The 22,119-nt window shown below is 48.3% G+C and overlaps 1 protein-coding gene across 1 annotated transcript in view; it reads right to left on the reverse strand.

Moving 5' to 3' along the window:
- Positions 1-22,119, reverse strand: part of ankdd1a (ankyrin repeat and death domain containing 1A) — a 152,367-nt gene that overhangs the window by 69,573 nt on the left and 60,675 nt on the right. The window contains exons 5-10 of the mRNA XM_070859137.1: positions 19,566-19,664; positions 12,858-12,962; positions 12,103-12,201; positions 11,003-11,101; positions 7,941-8,039; positions 1,723-1,821 (exon numbers count right to left, since the gene is read on the reverse strand). Coding sequence (XP_070715238.1) covers positions 1,723-1,821; positions 7,941-8,039; positions 11,003-11,101; positions 12,103-12,201; positions 12,858-12,962; positions 19,566-19,664 — 600 coding nt within the window. The remainder of the gene's footprint in view (positions 1-1,722; positions 1,822-7,940; positions 8,040-11,002; positions 11,102-12,102; positions 12,202-12,857; positions 12,963-19,565; positions 19,665-22,119) is intronic.

Consider the following 22,119-nt stretch of genomic DNA (forward strand, 5'->3'; position numbering starts at 1 on the left):
TGTGGGGTAATCGAGTGGTTTTGCCGAAGGCAGGTAGGGAAGCGTTCATACGTGACCTACACAGTATCCACCCAGACATAGTAATGATGAAAGCTATAGCCAGATCCCATGTGTGGTGGCCCGGCATCGACTCAGATTTGGAGTCTTGCGTGTGCCAATGCAACACTTGTTCTCAACTGAGCAATGCACCCAGGGAAGCACCGCTAAGTTTGTGGTCATGGCCCTCCAAACCAGGGTCTAGGATCCACGTTGACTTCGCTGGCCCCTTTCTAGGCAAAATGTTTTTGGTTGTTATGGATGCTTATTCGAAATGGATTGAGTGTGTAATAATGTCCACTGCCACCATCGAAAACCTACGAGCCATGTTTGCCACACAGGGCCTGCCTGATGTCCTTGTCAGCGACAATGGGCCGTGCTTCACCAGCGCTGAATTCAAGGAATTCATGACCCGCAATGAGATCAAGCACGTCACATCTTTTCAAGCCCGCATCTAACGGCCAGGCAGAACGGGCAGTTCAGACCATCAAGCAAAGCTTGAAATGTGTGTCGGAAGGCTCCCTGCAGACCCGCCTGTCCCGAGTCCTGCTCAGCTACCGAACAAGACCCCACTCGCTCACTGGGGATCCCCCTGCCGAACTGCTCATGAAAGGAGCACTCAAAACAAGGCTCTCTCTAGTCCACCCTGATCTCCATGATCATGTCGAGGGCAGGCGGTATCAACAAAGCATGTACCATGATCATACAAATTTGTCACGTGATATTGAAGTCAATGACCTGGTATTTGTACTCAACTATGGACATGGTCCCAAACGGCTTGCTGACATTGTCGTAGCCAAAGAAGGGAGTAGGGTGCTTGAGGTCAAACTTGCAAATGGATTAAACATTTGGACCAAACCAAACTGCGATTCACAGACAGCCACGAGCAACTTGAAGAGGACACCACCAACTTCAACCCTCCGATACACACACAAGTGGCAACTGACATCACGGTAGACCACGAAGCTGAACTCATCATCCCCAGCAGCCCAGCAAGGCCGGCTGTGCAGCAGCCCAGCGAAGGCCCAACCAACTCACCTGCACCTGTGTTTGTACCGAGACGATCGACTAGGGAGTGGAAAGCCCCAGATCGTCTCACCCTGTAAATAAGTGCACTATTGACTTTGGGGTGGGAGTGATGTTATGTATGCAACACCTTGTAACCAGCATTCTACCGCCACCAGAGGGTGCATCTGTTGGAGTCCCAAGGGATCCCAGCATCCCTTGGAGCACTGTATATAAGCAGGCCTCCCATGCTGTGCCGGCATTCTGGAGTCAGAATAAAGAGACTGAGGTCACAATTACTCAAGTCTACAGTACTCAGTCACATTGCTTTATTTTAGACATAACAGAGAGCAGCAGCTTGGCCTGCTTCCTGTGGGGTAAGGTACCCCTGGGGTTCACACAGGAACAGGAGGAGGCCATTCAGCCCCTCAAGCCTGCTTCTCTATGGAATTAGATCCTGGCTGATCTGTCCCTCAATTCTATTTGCCCACCTTTGCTCCATGTTGCTTAATAGCCTGACGTTACAAAATGAACACAGCGGTGTATGTGGGAAAGGCCCCAGAGATGGCCCCATGCTGAGGTCGGGATGTATGGGTGGGGGGAGGGGTGAAGAACCAGTAGAATGTGTTTGTGATGACCGTCAGAGCTTGCTTCTCTACAGACACAATGTGCCACACTCACATGGTTAAGTGCGTCCACGTTTATTTCTGCTGCGATCAGCAGTTGTGCCACAGTTGCCTGGCCGTGCAGTGCTGTATAATGGAGTGCGCTCATGTCCTTCTGTTGGAAAAACACAAAATGGAGTTAAAATCTGCAAATGCAAAGGTCGTTCGAATGTTTAACGTTCGAAAGGGCAACGCCCAGAGTACAGAGAATGGCTTAACTCATGGAGAGGGGTTGTGAACATTGATCAGGGGTAAGCTATTGCTCTCAGCACTTACACAGGAAGCCAGTCCTAACCACTCACCTGCACAGACCCCTCACACAAGGTTCAGGGCAACCTGTGGGTTAAGCTGCTGTTAAAATATGCTGGATGCAGTGACATCACTGTGATTGGTAGCCCAGGGCTAAATGTTTCCCTGTGCACTGTGGATGTGGCAAACGAAGATAGATTCAAACAGCACTAGGATTGTTCTGAAAGCTGACTAACTGCCGAGCCATGATAGAGCAGCACAGTACACTTTTACATTCCTAACAAATGCCGTTCACTACAAACATGAGCAGGTGTTGTCCCCAAACAAAGAGGGACTCTGCTTCTTTGGGTTCGGTGGCCCCAGGTATTGGAGTGTAGATAATGCAAGGCTCCAGTCGCTGCTTGTTGGGCCCACTGCTGTGCATCACCACATATATCCTCATGAGCAAGATGGCCTTGTGACTGAGGACATTGTGTGTGACTCTGAGCAGCACAGCCTGTTGCTTCACTTCAGTTCCCACATACTGAGTAACACATTTCAAAGATGTCTGTACACCTGAGTAACAGCTGAGAAAGGAATCTGGGTAGCCAATCCGACCTTTGAATGGTTAAAACAAATGGGCAGGGAGGGGGGAATTCTCTCTATGACAGGAACAGTATTTAAGTTTCGACTCACTCACTTCAATGCCCCGTGGGACCCATAGAACAATACGCAACGCACTGCAGCGCAGATAGAGGCCATTCAGCCCAATAGGTTGCGATGGTCTGGTTCAGCCTCACACAGTGATCAGGGAGGGGAATGGAGTCGGTGCCTGGGGGAATGCAGTTTGTGGCGGGGACTGAATGCAATGCCTTTGGGCTTCCCAATATTTAATTGGAGGAAATTTCTGCTTGTCCAATACTGGATGTCGGATAAAAGCGTGACAATACAGAGACCATGGAGGGGTCACAGAATCACAGAAATTTACAGCACGGAAGGAGGCCATTTCGGCCCATCGTGTCCGCGCCGGCTGACAAGAGGCTACCCAGCCTAATCCCACTTTCAAGCTCTTGGTCCGTAGCGCTACAGGTCACGGCAATTCAAGTGCACATCCAAGTACTTTTGAATATGGTGAGTGTTTCTGCGTCTACCACCCTTTCAGGCAGTGAGTTCCAGGCCCCCACAACCCTCTGGGTGAAGACATTTCCCCTCAAATCCCCTCTAAACCTTCTACCAATTACATAAATCTATGCCCCCTGGTTGTTGACCCCTCTGTTAAGGAAAATAGATCCTTCCTATCCACTATATCTAGGCCCCTCATAATTTTATACACCTCAATGAGGTCTCCCCTCAGCCTCCTCTGTTCCAAAGAAAACAAACCCAGCCTATCCAATCTGTCCTCATAGCTAAGGTTCTCCACTCCCGGCAACATCTTCGTAAATCTCCTCTGTACCCTCTCTAGTGCAATCATGTCCTTCTTGTAATGTGGTGACCAGAACTGCCACGCAGTACTCTAGCTGTAGCCTAACCAGTATTTTATATAATTCAAGCAAAACCCCCCTGCTCTTGTATTCCATGCCTCGGCTAATAAAGGCAAGTATTTCGTATTCCTTTTTAACCACCTTATCCACCTGTCCTGCTACCTTCAGGGATCTGTGGACATGCACTCCAAGGTCCCTTTGTTCCTCTACACTTGTCAGTGTCCTACCATTTAATGTGTATTCCCTTGCCTTGTTAGCCCTCCCCAAATGCATTATCTCACACATATCCGGATTGAATTCCATTTGCCCCTGTTCTGCCCACCTGACCGGTCCATTGATATCTTCCTGCAGTCCGCAGCTTTCTTCATTATCAACCACACGGCCGATTTTCGTATCATCTGCAAACTTCTTAATCATACCCCCTACATTCAGGTCTAGATCATTGATATATACCACAAAAAGCAAGGGACCCAGTACTGAGCCCTGCGGAACCCCACTGGAAACATCCTTCCAGTCACAAAAACACCCATCAACCATTACCCTTTGCTTCCTGCCTCTGAGCCAATTTTGGATCCAACTTGCCACTTTGCCCTGGATCCCATGGGTTTTTACTTTTGTGACCAGTCTGCCATCTGGGACCTTATCAAAAGCTTTGCTAAAATCCATATACATTACATCATACGCACTGCCCTCATCGACCCTCCTGGTTACCTCCTCAAAAGATTCAATCAAGTTAATCAGACACGACCTTCCCTGAACAAATCCATGCTGACTGTCCTTGATTAATCCGTGTCTTTTAAGTGAAGATTTTCCTGTCCTTCAGCAATTTTTCCAATAATTTTCCCACCACTGAGGTTAGGCTAACTGGCCTGTAATTACTTGGTCTATCCCTTTCTCCCTTATTAAACAAAGATACCACATTAGCAGTCCTCCAATCCTTTGGCACCACACCTGAAGCCAGAAAGGATTGGAAAATGATGGTCAGAGCCTCTGCTATTTCCTCTTTTGCTTCAGGTAGCAGCTTGGGATACATTTCATCCGGGCCTGGGAATTTATCCACTTTCAAAGCTGCTAAACCCCTAAATACGTCCTCTCTCACTATGTTTATTTCATCTAATATTTCACATTACTTCTCCTCGATAGTAGTGTCTGCATCACCTCTCTCTTTTGTGAAAACAGACGCAAAATACTCATTAAAAACCATACCCACATCTTCCGCCTCCACACACAGATTACCCTTATGGTCTCTAATAGGCCCTACCTTTTCCTTAGTTATCCTCTAGCTCTTAATATATTTATAAAACATCTTTGGGTTTTCCTTGATTTTATTTGCCAAGAATTTTTCATGCTCTCTCTTTGCTTTCCTAATTTCCTGTTTAATTGCACCCCTGCACTTTCTATACTCCTCTCGGGTTTCTGCTGTATTGAGCCCTCGGTATCTGTCATAAGCCTCCCTGTTTTTTTTTATCCTACCCTGTATGTCCCTAGACATCCAGGGGGCTCTAGATTTGTTAGTCCCACCCTTTTTCTTTAAGGGAATATACTTGCTCTGAACCCTCCGGATCTCCTCCTTCAATGCCGCCCACTGCTCTGATACTGATTTACCTTCAAGTAGCTGTTTCCAGTCCATTTTGGCCAAATCACTTCTCAGCTTAGCAAAGTTAGCTTTTCCCCAATTTGGGACTTTTATTCCTGATCTATCCTTGTCCATATCCATAACTACCTTGAATCTGACTGAATTATGGTCACTGGCCCCCAAGTGTTCTCCTACTAATACCCCTTCTACCTGCCCAGCTTCATTCCCCAAACTAAATCCAGAACCGCCCCCTCCCATGTTGGGCTTTTTACATACTGACCAAAAAGGTTCCCTTGAATGCATTTTAGGAATTCCGCACTCTCTATACCTTTCACACTAATTCTATCCCAGTTAATATTCGGGTATGTGAAATCCCCTGCTATTACTGCCCTGTAGTTTTTAGACTTCTCAGAAATTTGCCTACATATTTGCTCTTCTATCTCCCTCCCACTGTTTGGGGGTCTATAATACACATCCAGCAGTGTGATCGCCCCTTTTTTATTTTCAATTCAACCCATGTGGCCTCATTTGATGATCCCTCTAACATATCATCCCTCCTCACCGCTGTAATAGTTTCTTTAATCAGTACCGCAACCACCCCCTCTCCCTTTTTACCCCACTTTATCCCGTCTGAAGATCCTATAACCAGGAACGTTGAGCTGCCATACCTGCCCCTCGTTTAGCCATGTGTCTGTAATGGCTATAATATACTCCCAAGTGTCTACCTGTGCTCTCAGCTTGTCTGCCTTATTCGCTATACTCCTTGCATTGAAGTATATCCCACTTAGTACAGCCAGACCTCCTTGTTGACTCTGTTTCAAATTCACTTTCTACCTTTTTGTTTTCCAATTCCAGCTTTACTCCCCTCCCTACTGAATCTATTCTCAGGTTCTCATCCCCCTGCCCAACTAGTTTAAACCCTGCCCAACAGCACTAGCAAACCCCGCTGCGAGGATACTGGTCCCGGCTCTGTTGAGGTGCAACCTGTCCGACTTGTACAGGTCCCACCTCCCCCAGAAGCGGTCCCAATGCCTCAGGAAACTAAAACCCTCCCGCCTGCACCATCTCTCCAGCCACGCAGTCATCTGCTCTATTCTCCTATTTCTGTACTCACTGGCTCGTGGCACCAGGAGTAACCTGGAGATTACTACCTTTGAGGTCCTGCTTTTTAATCTATCTCCTAGCTCCTTAAACACTGCCTGCAGGACCTCATCCCTCTTTCTACCTATGTCATTGGTACAGATATAAACCATGACCTCTGGCTGATCATCCTCTCCCCCCAGAATGCCCCGCAGCCGCTCAGTAACATCCTTAACCCAGGCACCAGGAAGGCAACAAAACATCCTGGAGTCACGTCTGCAGCCACAGAAACACCTGCCTGCTCCCCTGACTATTGAATCTCGTACCACTATAACTCTTCCATTCTTCCTCCCCCCGCTGTGCAGCTGAGCTACCCGTGGTGCCGTGGACTTGGCTCTGGCTGCACTCCCCAGAGGCCCCCACCGGTACTCAGAGCGATTCCGAGGGACTGCCTATGATGATGACTCAGAACAGAATACTGATTGTAGAGCGAGATGGACTCGAGGAACTCCTGCACTACCTGCCTAGTCCTCCTCGACTGTTTGCTGGTCACCCACTCCCTCTCTGCCTGCACACTCTTAAGCTGCGGGGTGACCACCTCTAGAAACGTGCTATCCACGTAGCTCTCAGTCTCGTGGATGCACCACAGTGACTCCAGCCGCCGCTCAAGCTCCAAAACGCAGAGCTGGAGTTGGTGCAGCTGGAGACACCTCCTGCACACGTGGTCGTCCCGGCTACGCGAAGTGACCAGGATTTCCTACATGCCGCAGGATGTGCACTCCACAGGCCATCCCTTTGGCTAGACTCGGAACTAGCAAGCAAAAATAAAACTCTAAACCTTAGCAAAACACACCCAGCAACTACTCAGCAATCAGGTGATTTAACTAACCTTTAGTTAAAGACTAGGTACTAACTTAACAGAAAAAAAACACTCACCCTACTCATCAATCTGCTGCTGATTGGTGGAGAGAGGTGGTGGTGAGGGAGGGTTGGGTGCTGTCAGTGTACAAGTGGAACCTGACGCAGTGTTTTCAGATGATGTCGCCAGGGGCAGTACAATTATTAAGGATCCAATATTCCCCTAACCTGCAGCTGGTAGAACTCTGTGAAGTGCTCGAACCCTGAGCTGAACCGGCCTGGGTTTGTAGGTTCAGGTCAGTGACATGGATGACATGTCCCAGCGTAGCCCTCCAGTCTGGCCGAGCTCTGTGCCCAGAACTGATGCCAAACCAACTGCTCCTGTAGTAGCAGCTAGGGCTGCCGGCCTGTCCACAAGGTGTAGCTACAGCCCACGCATCCCGAGGATTCCGGGTTTTACCCCACAAACTGAGGGTCCAGGAAACTACAGTGACCCGGGGCACAGTGACAGGACTGAGCTTGGTATCACTGGTGACCCGGGGCTCAGTGACCGGGGGCTCAGTGACCGGGGGCTCAGTGACCCGGGGCTCAGTGAACCGGGGCTCAGTGAACCGGGGCTCAGTGACCGGGGGCTCAGTGACCGGGGGCTCAGTGACCGGGGGCTCAGTGACCGGGGGCTCAGTGACCGGGGGCTCAGTGACCGGGGGCTCAGTGACCGGGGGCTCAGTGACCGGGGGCTCAGTGACCCGGGGGCTCAGTGACCCGGGGGCTCAGTGACCTGGGGGCTCAGTGACCTGGGGGCTCAGTGACCGGGGGCTCAGTGACCGGGGGCTCAGTGACCGGGGGCTCAGTGACCGGGGGCTCAGTGACCGGGGGCTCAGTGACCGGGGGCTCAGTGAGAGGACTGAGCTTGGCATCGCTGGTCTTTGGCTCACATTCCTCTGAGAACTGAGGTTTGCCCAATCACATTGCAGAGAAACATTATCACTTTAATCAGGAAGTTTCACTCACATTTGTTTGGGCGTTTACAGCACAGGCACCATTCAGTAGGACTTTCACACAGTCAGAATGCCCTTCTTCAGCTGCTAAATGCAACGCAGTCTCACCTTCCTGTAGACAGACAGAACATCGTCAGTCTCAGGAAAGACAAATGTCGACCATTACATTAAAAACAAATGATCTGTATGTTTTTGAAGACGGTAACAATTATTGGAATGTCGCTCGGGACTCATTTGTACAGTTTTGCTGTAGTTTAATATCTCATATCACTGCAAGAGTGATCCAACCAATCACTCTGAATGCACAGACTACACTGAGTTCAGTCCAGGAACGCAGCTCAGACACAGACAGCACAGAGATTACAGGGCACAGAGACAGGGGTGTAAATATACAAGAGTGTGTGTGGACATATAGGATCAGGAAGCGGCCAATCCACTCCTCGAACATGTCCCACCATTCAATCAGGTCATGTCTAATTTGTATCTTAACTCCATCTACCCGCCTCGGTTCCGTATCCCTGAATACCCCTACCGAACAAAAAGCCATCAATCTCAGGTTTGACATTTTCAATTGACCCCCAGCTTTTTGGGAGGTCGGTCCAGATTCACAGCACCCTTTGTGTGAAGAAGTTCTTCCTGACATGGCCAGGCTCTATCGATGTCCCTTTGTAACTTTCTGCTCTCATCTACACTATTTACTGTGCCACCTAACTTATCGTCATCAGCAAACTTGGACTCACGGCCCTCTATTCCTTCATCTAAGTCCGTGAAAGGCTGAGGCCCCAGTACAGATCACTGGGGACGCCACAAGTCGCATCTGGCCAATTGGAGTATATAGGAACAGTTGGCCATTCAGCCCCTTCAATCTGTCCCGCCATTCAATGAGATCATGACTGATTTGTATCCTAACTCCATCTACCCGCCTTGGTTCCATGTCCCTCAATACCCTTGGCTAGCAAGTATCTATCCATCCCAATTTTAAAATTATTAACTGAGCTGGCATCCAGTGCTTTGTGTGGGAGAGAGTTCCACACTGCTCCCACCCTTTACATGAAGACGTGGTTCCGAACTTCTCTCTTGCACGGCCTGGCTCTGATTTTAAGTTATGTCCCCTTGTCCCAGACATTCCACCAACGGAAAAGGTTTACTCTATCCACCCTATCAATTCCTTTCAAAATCCTAAAAACCTTAATTGAATCGCCCCTTAACCTTCTATATTCTGGGGAATACAGGCCTGGTTTATGTAATCTCTCTCCATAATTTAATCCTTGGAGTCCTGGTAAAATTCTGGTGAATCTGCGTAATGAGTGCAAACCCATTACCCCTTCTCTCCGTCTCCTCTCGCCAAACCAATGCCCCGCCCATGTCAATAGGTTGCCTCCGATTCCAGGCACTCTCATTTTTCTTAACAGTTTCTGATGTAGATCCTCGTCAACTGCCTCTGGAAGTCGCTATAAATAATATCCATAGACACGCCCTTATCTACCACATTAGTTATCTCCTCAAAAAATTCAACTCTGTTCATTAGACATGACTTGCCCTTCACACATCCATGCAGCCTCTCTGATCAGCTCATGTCTGCCCAAATCCTCAGTCACTCTGCACTAATAACCGTTTCTAGTAACTTCCCCACAACAGATGTTAGACTAACAGGCCTATCATTTCATAGTTTATTTCTCCTATTCATTTTAAATAATGGAGTGACATTGGCAATTTTATAAGCCAAGGGGAGAATTCCTGAATTGAGAGTTTTGGAAGATCATGACGAGAACATCAACAATTTCCTCTCCTATTTCTATGAATACCCTGGGGTGGAAACCAATGTTCCCTTTAAGCCGCGCAGCTGCACAGAGCTCTGCAGCTCCTGTGCAGCCCGCTCAACGGGATCGAATGGCAATGGCTGCACATGCGCGGTAATTTCAACGGGCTGCACCGCCCCTTAAAGGGGCCACGCACCCAAAAGAAAATTAGCGGGAACATTGGTGGAAATCATCGGATCCTGGAGATTTGTCTATCTTTAGCGTGTTATCAGGACTCTATTCATCAACTCCCTTAAGGATCTTAACTCTTTGAAAAATAGCTGCATATTTCCTCTGAGCAGGTGCCCCTGCCATATGCTGGAGTGACCGTCTTATGGCCCAGGAGCTGCCCCCGGATGCTGCCCCCGTTCCCCGGTATACTCATTATCTCCAGTGGGTGCAGGCACCATTTAGAGATAGTGGGGTGCCTGACTCGGGTGACAAGTACGAAACTCGCTGTGGCATAAGTCCCACAATAGTCTTTCTGAACTTTCTGAGGTGCCCTTGTTTTTCTAACATGCTAATGTACTGCAATTAATCATTCCGTAAGGAAATTCCCAACTGTTTAAATTTTAAACCCCAGCACGCCCATAGCAACACTGGACAAACATCCCATGCACCCAGTGTTGCTAACTGTGCAAGCAGGAGGAATCCCATCGTACGATGTAATTCCTTCATTGAAATGGCATCCTAGTGACTCTACCATGGCATTAGCCAGAATATCTGACTGGCAGGGAAAGGGCTCGACTTAGGGTAGCCTGGTCCTAGCCCAGTTATCACCCACACCTTCCCACATTCTCCACACCTTCCCACATCTAGAACACCAGAAGAAGAGGCTGAGAGATAACCGTCTCTTCCATTCACAGAGCGAACAATCGAGGGCTCTTCACCTTCTCCTCAGGGCTCAGATACCTGTGCTCCAGGTGTGGGCTACCTGTGCTCCAGGTGTGGGCTACCTGTGCTCCAGGTGTGGGGTAACTGTGCTCCAGGTGTGGGGTAACTGTGCTCCAGGTGTGGGGTAACTGTGCTCCAGGTGTGGGGTAACTGTGCTCCAGGTGTGGGGTACCCTAACCCTAATAGTTTCAGTAAGCTCTCCACATCCCTTTCTTCTCTTGCAGTCGGTGAGATCAATGGAAGCAAAAGCAGTTGGTTCTATAACAGGTCTGTGTGGAGTTCGGCCAGATTACCACACGTGTAGTGAAGCTGGAACTTTACCCCAGTGTTTGTTCTGGGAAATAGTGCCATTAGATATTTTGCTTAAAGTTCAAAATCTCACCTGGTTTTTCTCATCAAGATCCACGCCAGTTTCCACTATTCTCTGCAGGATCTCACTGTGCCCACCTTTTGCACCCAAATGTAGAGCTGTGTTCTGTTCCTATGGAATTCACAATGAACTGAGTTAGACAATAGTATTTGTGTTGGTAACACTGGCCCGAGATCAGATAATCTTTCACCATCCGTTTCCGATCAGATATTCTGGAATTTGGAAGGGTGGATATTGTGACTGGGACCACGGGCTCAGTCTGCCCTGCGATAGAATCCTGTACTTCACGCATTCTCTCCCATTTTACCCGCTCCTCATTGGCACTTTGAAACCTTTATCAAAGGTTGGGGAAGTCCAGAACCAGGGGTCACAGTCTAAGGATAAGGGGTAAGCCATTTAGGACCGAGATGAGGAGAAATTTCTTCACCCAGAGAGTGGTGAACTTGTGGAATTCTCTACCACAGAAAGTAGTTGAGGCCAATTCACTAAATATATTCAAAAGGGAGTTAGATGAAGTCCTTACTACTCGGGGGATCAAGGGGTATGGTGAGAAAGCAGGAAGGGGGTACTGAAGTTTCATGTTCAGCCATGAACTCATTGAATGGCGGTGCAGGCTAGAAGGGCTGAATGGCCTACTCCCGCACCTATTTTCTATGTTTCTATGTTTCTACTCCTATTATACAGCCGAAGTTCTGAGCGACATTCTGTGACAGTGACCAAGGCGCATTATCGCTCTGGACAGAGGCGACCGCATCACCCTCCTCCAACACCTTGTTTAATATTCTCACCCGCGTGTGCAAATCCCTTCACTGCCATGCCCCGCCCTATCTCTCAAACCCTCACCAGCTTTCAGCTACTGGAGTTCCCCCCCTCAACCGCTCTGTCTCTCTGCACCTTTAGACCCATCTCTGAACTTCCTCATGTTCACCGATACCTCCTCCTTTCACTCTGTCTACCTTTGGCTAATTATGCTCCTGAGACATGCCTTGGGACGTTTTTCTCAGCTAAAGGCACTACTACAAGTTGTTATTGTAATAGTAGCGAGAATAAAAACCCTACAGAATATTAACATTGACTGTGAACTGAGAGAGCTCACCCTTGGCCACACTAACCTTGTCCTTCAAGCCAGGGACACAACCGGAGCCAATTAAAAAATCCACCGCCTCTCGGTTGCCACCACTTGCTGCGAGATGCAATGCTGTCCGTTGCATCTGTAACAGTGAAGTAAACATTACAGAACAAAAGGTGAATCACCCGCTCACCCATCACCCGCTCACCCATCCCCCGTTTACCCATCGCCCGCTCACCCGCTTACCCATCACCCACTCACCCATCGCCCGTTTGCCCATCACCCGCTCACCGCCCTGCACTGGCTCCTGGTCCACCAAAGCCTCAATTTTAAAATTCTCATCCTCATGTTCAAATCCCTCCATGGCCTCGCCTCTCCCTATCTCTGTAATCTCCTCCAGCCCTACCACTGCTCCCCCTCCCCACACTCCACACCGAGATATCTGCATTCCTCCAACTCTGGTCTCTTGTGCATCTTGGTTTCCTTTTATCTGAAATGAGGAGAGAGAGGTGACAAGTCAGGAAGGTTTGGAGAGCGAATTCCAGAGCTGAGAGCCTAGATAGCTTAAGGCACGGCCACCAAAGGTGGGGCGAAGGAAGTGGGGATTGTGCGACAGGCCAGAGTTGGAGGAACACAGAGCTCTCAGCGTGTTGCTGGCCATGACAGATATGGGGAATTGTGGCCCCTTGCTGAATTCCCGATATTGGGTCCCAGCAGGTGAGGCTGCATTCTATGAATCTGATTTTATACATTTGACCCTAGTCAGAATTGAACAATGTTGCACACTTGGGTACTTACCTTGTCAGGTTTGTCCAGCCAGACATCTTCCAGGTCCTCCGTAACAAACTCCAGAACCTTTATATGGCCTCTCTGGGCAGCGCAGTGCAGTAGATTTAAGCCGTTCTGATCGAGGAAAATAAGGAAATCAAATCAATTAAACTATACTTACATTACTTTAAAAAAATATATTCATGGGTTGTGGGCGTCGTTTGCAAGCCCAGCATTTATTGCCCATCCCTAATTGCCCCTTTGAGAAGGTGGTGGTGAGCCGCCTTCTTGAACCGCTGCAGTCCGTGTGGTGTTTTCATAGCAGTTTGTTACAACAGAGTGTCTCGCTGGGCCATGTCAGAGGGCAGTGAAGAGTTAACCACATTGCTGCGGGTCTGGAGTCACATATCGGCCAGACCGGCAGATTTCCTTCCCTGAAGAGCATTAGTGAACCAGATGGGTTTTTACAACAATCCCGTAGTTTCAGGGTCACCATTACTGACACTAGCTTTATTCCAAATGTATTTAAATAACTGAATTTAAATGCCCCAGCTGCCAGGGTGGGGCTGGAACTCGGGTCTCAGGATCATCAGTCCAGGTTTGTGGATTACTAGCCCAGTACATAACCACTATGCTACCGCACCCTAACGAAACTAGACTCAGGTAACACACACCCTGAATCACAGGTGGATCATATTCCTGCAGGACACAATTCAGCAATATGGAAGAGAGGAATAAAGTCAAATGGACCAATTCAAAATGGGGACGAGCCTGAGGTAAAGGTTGGGAGCAGAAAAAAAAGAATTGCATTTATAGTACACCATTAAGGTAGTAAAATGTCCCAAGGTGCTTCACTGAGGCATAATTCGAAAGGTGGACACCAAGCCACGGCTGGGACCAATACCCTCGCCGGGAGGTTGGCTAATGCTGTTGGGGAGGGCTTAACTTAATTTGGCAGGAGGATGGGCACCAGGATGTAGCATTGGCAAGGGGAAATAAAGTGCTGAAGGACTGGGAGAGGTATGGAGCACTAAGGTGTTCAGGAAAGATAGGAAAGGAAAGCTAGGAGGTGGGATGGCAGTATTGGTTGAGGAGAATGTTACAGTGATGGAGAGGGAGGATGTCCTGAAGCGGTCAAATCTATACGGCTTGAGTTAAGAAATAATAGAGGTGCCATTACACCACTAGATGTGTTCTATAGGCCGCCAAATAGTGGAAAGATATGGAGGAGCAAATGTGCAGAGAAATTACAGAGATGGAAGAACTATAGAGTAGTAATAATGGGGGACTTCAACTAACCTAATATAGACTGCGATCATAAAGGGCAGAGAGGGGGAAGAATTTCTTAAGTATGTTCAAGAGAACTTTCTGGAGCAGAATGTTTCTGGTTCAATGAGGGAGGAGGCAGTGCTGGACCTGGTTCTGGGTAATGGGGTGGGTCAAAGAGCAAGTGTCAGGAGGGGAACATTTAGGGAACAGTGATCATAGTATCATAAGATTTAGATTCGCTGTGGAAAAGGACAGGAGCAATCTAGAGTAAAAATGATTAACTGGGGAAAGGCCTATTTCAGTGGAATGAGAAGGGATCTGGCCTGGGTAAACTGGAATTAAAGAGTGGCAGACAAAATTGTAATGGAACAATGGGCTGCCTTTAAAGAGGAAATAGTTCAGGTACAATCGAGGTACATTCCCATGTGGGAGGTAGGCAGGGAAACTAAAGTCAGGGCTCATCAGAAATAGGAGCAGGAGTAGGCCACATGGCCCCTCGAGCCTGCTCCATCATTTAATACAATCATGGCTGATCTGATCATAGACTTAGCTCCACTTCCCTCCCGCTCCCCATAACCCTTATCGCTCAAAAATCTGTCTATCGCCGCCTTAAATATATTCAACGACCCAGCCTCCACAGCTCTCTGGGGCAGAGAATTCCACAGATTTCCAACCCTCTGAGAAGGAATTCCTCCTCATCCCAGTTTTAAATGGGTGGCCCCTTATTCTGAGACTATGTCCCTAGTTTTAATTTCCCTTAAGAGTGCAAATATCCTCACTGCATCTTGTTGAGCCCCCTCATTGATGGCCATACCACTCACTGCTGTCCACTGTTGCCCACTGCCACCGACATTCCTCTCGAAGTTGCGCCCGGTGGACCTTTCCATTTGGTGTGGAGCGGGCGAGAGGGGAGAGCCGCCTGCTGAGGTCAGCGGACGGCCGAGTGGCGTAACTGACCTCCCGCCCGCTGAGATGCCATATTGATGCGGGCGGGAGTCGATGCCAGAACGGGGAAGGACCGCTGGCTGGAGGCCGGTCTATCCCCGACGGTGAGTATGAAGAGCTGAAAAAAAAGGTTCGTAAAGATTTTTTATAAATGTTCTTTACAGCGACTTACCTGGATGGGGTCCCCTGAAGGTCTTCCGATGGTATTTTTTTGATGATTTTGCTTTTCAGGTCTTCGACCCTCCGTGGGCCCGGATCCATCCTCGGCGGCACTTGGGCGGCAAGTGCCTCTGCCGGCCAGATTGGGAGCTCCCGCTGGCTGCCACCCAGATTAGCCCTTTTTTGCTGCCTGGCCCCCCTTTCAAGGACCTTTTTGACAAAGCCCCGCCCAAATTACCATCAGGTACCTCGGCGGCCATCGGCGGTCCTTTGGGCGGGCGGGGGCCTTCACCAATTTCAGCCCCTATTCCCCCTAGTTTTAGTTTCCCCTATGTGGAAATATCCTCTCTGCACCGTGTCGAGCCCCCACATTATCTTATACGTTTCGATAAGATCATCTCTCATTCTTCTGAACTCCAATGAGTATAGGCCCCACCTACTCAATCTATCCTCATAAGTCATCTCTGGAATCAACCGAGTGAACTTTCTCTGAACAATGCAAGTATATCCTTCCTTAAATACAGAGGCCAAAACTGTATGCAGTACTCCAGTATACAGTTGTAGCAGGACTTCTCTGCTTTTATACTCTATCCCCCTTGCAATAAAGGCCAACATTCCATTTGCCTTCCTGATCACTTGCTCTACCTGCATACTAACTTGTTGTGTTTCATGCACAAGGACCCCCAGGTCCCTCTGTACTGAAGCACTTTACAATTTTTCCCCATTTAAATTATAATTTGCTTTTCTATTATTTCTGCCAAAGTGGATATCCTCACATTTTCCCACATTATACTCCATCTGCCAGATTTTTGCCCACTCACTTAGCCTATCTTTTGCAGATTTTGTGTCCTCCTCACAATTTGCTTTCCCACCTATCTCTGTATCATCAGCAAACTTGGCTACATTACACTCGGTCCCTTCATCCAAGTCATTAATATAGATTATAAATAGTTGAGGACCCAGCACCGATCCCTGCGGCACCCCACTAGTCACAGTTTGCCAACCGGAAAATGACCCTGGCTGACAAAACAGATAGAGAATATGATGAAGCAGAAAAAGAGCGTGTATGACAGATGTCAGGTTGCTAAGACATCTGAAAATCAGGCTATATATAGAAAGGTCAGAGAAGAAGTGACAAAGGAAACAAGAGAGGAAAATGTGAGTCATCCACTTTGGCAAAAATAATAGAAAAGCAAATTACAATTTAAATGGAGAAAAATTGCAAAATGCTGCAGTAGAGAGGGACCTGGGGGTCCTTGAGCATGAAACACAACAAATTAGTATGCAGGTACAGCAAGTGATCAGGAAGGCCAATGGAATGTTGGCCTTTATTGCAAAGGGGATAGAGTATAAAAGCAGAGAAGTCCTGCTACAACTGTACAGAGTATTGGTGAGGCCACACCTGGAGTACTGCGTACAGTTTTCTTCTCCGTATTTCAGGAAGGATATACTTGTACTGTTCAGAGAAGGTTCACTAGGTTAATTTCAGAGATGAGGGGTTTGACTTATGAGGAAAGGCTGAGTAGGTTGGGCCTATACTTATTGTTCAGGAGAGGTGATCTTATTGAAACATATAAGATAATGAGGGGGCTCGATAAGGTAGATGCAGAGAGGATATTTCCACTCACGGGGAAACTAAAACTAGGGGACATAGTCTCAGAATAAGGGCCACCCATTTAAAACTAAGATGAGGAGAAATTTTTCCTCAGAGGGTTGTAAATCTGTAGAATTCTCTGCCCCAGAGAGCTGTGGAGGCTGGGTCATTGAATAGATTTAAGGTGGAGATAGACAGATTTTTGAGCGATAAGGGAGTAAAGGGTTATGGGGAGCGGGCAGGGAAGTGGAACTGAGTCCATGATCAGATCAGCCGTGATCTAATTGAATGGTGGAGCAGGCTCGAGGGGCCGTATGGCCGACTCCTGCTCCTATTTCTTATGATCTTAAAGAGAGGGTATGGGAATAGAATGGCAGCCAACATAAAAGATAATTCAAAAGTCTTCTCTCGGCACATAAATAGTAAGAGGAGGGGTGGGGCCGATTGAGGACCAGACAGGAGACCTGTGCATGGAGGCTGAGGTATTAAACAAATATTTTTTATCTGTTTGCACCAAGGAAGAGGATGCTGCCATGGACATAGTGAAGGGGGAGATAGTGGTGACACGTGATAGGCTAAAAATTGATAAAGAGGTTTAGAAAGGATGGCTGTACTTAAAGTAGATCGATCACCAGGAGCTGATGGGATGCATCCTAGGATTGCTGAGGGAATTGAGGGCAGAAATGGTGGAGGTACTGGCCATAATACTCCAACTCTCCATAGGTACAGGGTGGTGCCCGGGGACTGGAGAATTGCAAATGTTACACCCTTGTTCAAAAAAGCAACTACAGGCCAGTCAGTTTAACCTCGGTTGTGATGAAGCTTTTAGAAACGATAATCCGGAACAAAATTACCAGTCACTTGGACAAGTGTGGATTAATTAAGGAAAGGCAGCACGGATTTGTTAAAGGCAAATCGTGTTTAACCAACTTGATCGAGTTTTTTGATGAGGTAACGGAGAGGGTTGATGAGGGCAATGCGGTTGGTGTGGTGTACATGGATTTCCAAAAGGCGTTTGATAAAGTGCCTCACAATAGGCTTGCAGCAAAGTTGAAGCCCATGGAATTAAAGGGACAGTGGCAGCATGGATACGGAATTGGGTCAGTGAGAGGAAAGAGAGAGTGGGGGTGAACGGTTGTTTTTCGGACTGGAGGAAGGTATACAGTGGTGTTCCCCAGGGCTCGGTACTGGGAACACTGCTTTTCTTCATATATATTAATGACTTCAACTTGGGTGTACAGGGCACAATTTCAAAATTTGCAAATGATACAAAACTTGGAAGTATAGTGAATAGTGAGGAGGTTAGTGATAGACTTCAAGAGACACAGACAGGCTGGTGGGATGGGCCGACACAGGGCAGATGAAATTTAACGCAGAAAAATGCAAAGTGATACATTTTGGTCGGAAGAACGAGGAGAGGCAATATAAACTAAAGGGGACAATCCTAAAGGGGGTGAATGAACAGAGAGACCTGGAGGGGGGGGTGTGTGCACAAATCGTCGAAGGTGGCAGGGCAGGGTGAGAAAAAAGCACGTGGGATTCTGGGCTTCATAAGTAGAGGCATAGAGTACAGAAGCCTTTTTAAAACTGGGTCGGGCACAACTGGAGTATTGTGTCCAATTCTGGGCCCCGCACTTTAGGAAGGATGTGAAGGCCTCAGAGAGGGTGCAGATAAGATTTAAGAGAATGGTTCCAGGGATGAGGGACTTCAGTGACGTGGAGAGACTGGAGAAGCTGGGGTTGTTCTCCTTGGAGCAGAGAAGGTTGAGAGGAGATTTGGTGGAAGTGTTCAAAATCATGAGGGGTCTGCACAGAGAGACAGAGAGAAACTGTTCCCATTGGGGGAAGGGTCGAGAACCAGAGGACACAGATTTAAGGCGATTGACGGAAGAACCAAAGGCGACGTGAGGAAAACATTTTTTACACAGCGAGTGGTTAGGATCTGGAATGTACGGCCTGAGGAGGCAGACTCAATCGTAGCTTTCAAAAGGGAGTTGGATAAGTATCTGAAGGAAAAACATTAGTAGGGCAACGGGGAAAGGGCGGGGGAGTGGGACTGGCTGAGGTGCTCTTGCAGAGAGCCGGCACGGGCTTGATGGGCCGAAGGGCCCCCTCCTGTGCAGTAACCGTTCTCTGATTCTATGTAGGATGTATCTGGAGGGCACTGAATAGCTTGGTCACAGAGGTAGGTCTTAAAGAGCGCCTTAATAAATGAGAGGGAGGTATGGCCACCAATGGTGGGATAAAGGAGGCAGAGGGATGCACAAGAGGCCAGAATTAGAGGAACGCAGAGATTTCGAAGGGTTGTAAGGATGGAGGAGGTTACAGAGATAGGATAGGAGAGGCCAAGGTGATTAAAAGACGTGGATTAGCAAGGCCAGCTGTGATGGGTGTGCAGAACTTGGTGCGAGGCAGCATAAAACCAGCAGAGTTTTAGATGAGCTGGGAGATGAAACTAAACATCAGTGGGGACGCAAACCAGAAACCAAAATAGTCGAGGGTGCTGGGAGGTTGTGGGAAGGATGGACGGGCTGTGCAGAGGGTGAGTGTGGGGGGGGGCGGCGTCACTGTCTCCTGGGAGTCACTCTGTCCCAGGAGGTGAATCTATCTACTCTGGGGGCCCTTTGTACACAGCCCCACCACCCCTCTGCACAGCCTCCCCCCACCTCCCCCGGAGACAGTGCCCCCCCCCCCTCCCCCACTGGGAGACAGTGCCCCTCCCCACCCCCACCCCCGGGAGACAGTGACGTTTCACCGAAGGATTCACTTACTTTATTTTCACACGACAGCTTGGCTCCGACAGTGACCAGGATCCGCAGAACTCGGAGGTGACCAAACCAGGCTGCCAGAAGGAGAGCGTTCATCCCAAACTGTGGGAGCAAACAACGGGAACTCAACCAACCGTATCCTCAACATCCTTGCCCAGTTATACTGCATTAATGTACACTCTGGAGGTTACAGCACTTCAGGTGCACATCCAAGTACCTTTAAAATGCGGTGAGGGTTTCTCCGTCTATCATCCTTTCAGGCAGCGAGTTCCAGACCCCCACCACCCTCTGGGGAAAATTTCTCAACTCCCCTCTAATCCTTGTATCAATTACTTTAAATTGACACCCCCTGGTTATTGACTCTTCTGATCGGGGAAATAGGTCCTTCGTATCCACTGTGGCTTGCCCCCTCATAATTTTATACACCTCAATAATATCTCTCCTCAGCCTCCTCTGTTCCAAAGAAAACAAACCCAGCCTATCCAATCTTTCCTCATAGCTAAAATTCTCCAGTCCAGGCAACATCCTCGTAAATCTCCTCTGTACCCTCACATGTTTTCTGTAATGTGGTGACCAGAACTGCATGCAGTACTCCAGCTGTGGCCTACCTAGTGTTTTATTCAGTCCTAGCATGCCCTCCCTGCTCTTGTATTCTGTGCCTTGGCTAATAAAGGGAAGTACCCCATATGCCTTCTTAACCACTTTATCTTCCTTGAGTGATATGTGGGCATGCACTCCAAGGTCCCTCTGTTCCTGAACACTTCTCAGTGTCCTACCATTTATTGTGTATTCCCTTGCTTTGTTAGCCCTCCACAAATGCATTATCTCACATTTCTCCGCATTGAATTCCACTTACCACTGTTCTGCCCACCTGACCAGTCCATTGATATCTTCCTGCAGTCTGCAGCTTCCTTCCTCACTATCAATCACACGACCAATTTTTGTATTGTCAGCAAACTTCTTAATCATGCCCCTTATAAAGACATCCTTGCATTTATATAGTGTCTTTCACATCCACCGGACGTCCCAAAGCGCTTTACAGCCAATAAACTGCATTTAGAGTGTAGTCACTGTTGCAATGTGGGAAACACGGCTAGTAGTTTGTGCACAGCAAGCTCCCACAAATAGCAATATGATAATAACCAGATAATTTGTCTTTGTTACGTTGATTGAGGGATAAATATTGGTCAGGACACTGGGGAGAACTCCCCTGCTCTTCTTCGAAATAGTGCCATGGGATCTTCTATGTCCACTTGAGAGGGCAGAAGGGCCTCGGTTTAATGTCCCATCCGAAAGACTCCGAAGTGCAGCGCTCCCTCAGCACTGCGCTGGAGTGTCAGCCTAGATTTATGAGCTACGGTCCCTGGAGTGGGACTTGAACCCATAACCTTCTGACTCAAAGGTGAGAGTGCTGTCCATTGAGCAATAACTGACATTACAATGAAGTCTAAATCATTGATATGTACCACAAAACGCAAGGGACCCAGTACTGAGCCCTGCGGAACCCCACTGGAAACAGCCTTCCAGTCACACACACCCATCAACCATTACCCTTGGCTTCCTGCCTCTGAGCCAATTTTGGATCCAACTTGCCACTTTGCCCTGGATCCCACGGGCTTTTACTTTTCTGACCAGTCGACCATGTGGGTCGTCATAATAGAGTACATCAAACACATCAACCTCATCGACCCTCCTCAAAAAATTCAATCAAGTTAGTCAGACACGACCTTCCCTTAACAAATCCGTGCTGACTGTCCACGATTATTCCGGGTCTTTCTAAATGACGAATAGTACTGTCCCACAGACTTTTTCTGACTGGCCTGTAATTACTCGGTCTATCCCTTTCTCCCTGTGTAAACAACGGTGCAACGTTAGCAGTGCTCCAGTCCTCGGGCACCACACCCGAGAGCATTCAAAAATAATGGTCAGAGTCTCCGCTATTTCCTTGCTTCTCTTAATAGCCTGGGATACATTTCATCCAGGCCTGGCGATTCATCTACTATCAAATATGCTAAATCTCTTAACATTTTCTCTCTCACTATATTTATCTCATTTAATATTTCACGCTCCTCCTCCTTAACTACAATGTCGGAACCTTCCCTCACATCTGTGACAATCTGACACATGTACACTGGCTCATGTACACTGTGGCCTATGTACACTGGCTCCATGTACATTGTGGCCCATGTACACTGGCTCCATGTACACTGTGGCCCAGGTACAATGGCTCCATGTACACTGTGGTCCAGGCACACTGGCTCCATCCACACTGTGGCCCACTTACACTGGGGTCCAGGCACACGGGCTCCATGTACACTGTGGCCCACGTACACTGGCTCCATGTACACTGTGGTCCATGCACACTGGCTCCATCCACACTGTGGCCCATGTACACTGGCTCCATGTACACTGTGGCCCACTTACACTGGCTCCATGTACACTGTGGTCCAGGCACACAGGCTCCATGTACACTGTGGCCCACTTACATTGGCTCCATGTACACTGTGGCCCAGGCACACTGGCTGCATCTACACTGTGGCCCAGGCACACTGGCCCC

Source organism: Pristiophorus japonicus, chromosome 17, assembly GCF_044704955.1.
Source record: "Pristiophorus japonicus isolate sPriJap1 chromosome 17, sPriJap1.hap1, whole genome shotgun sequence".
In the NCBI taxonomy this organism is placed as follows: domain Eukaryota; kingdom Metazoa; phylum Chordata; class Chondrichthyes; family Pristiophoridae; genus Pristiophorus; species Pristiophorus japonicus.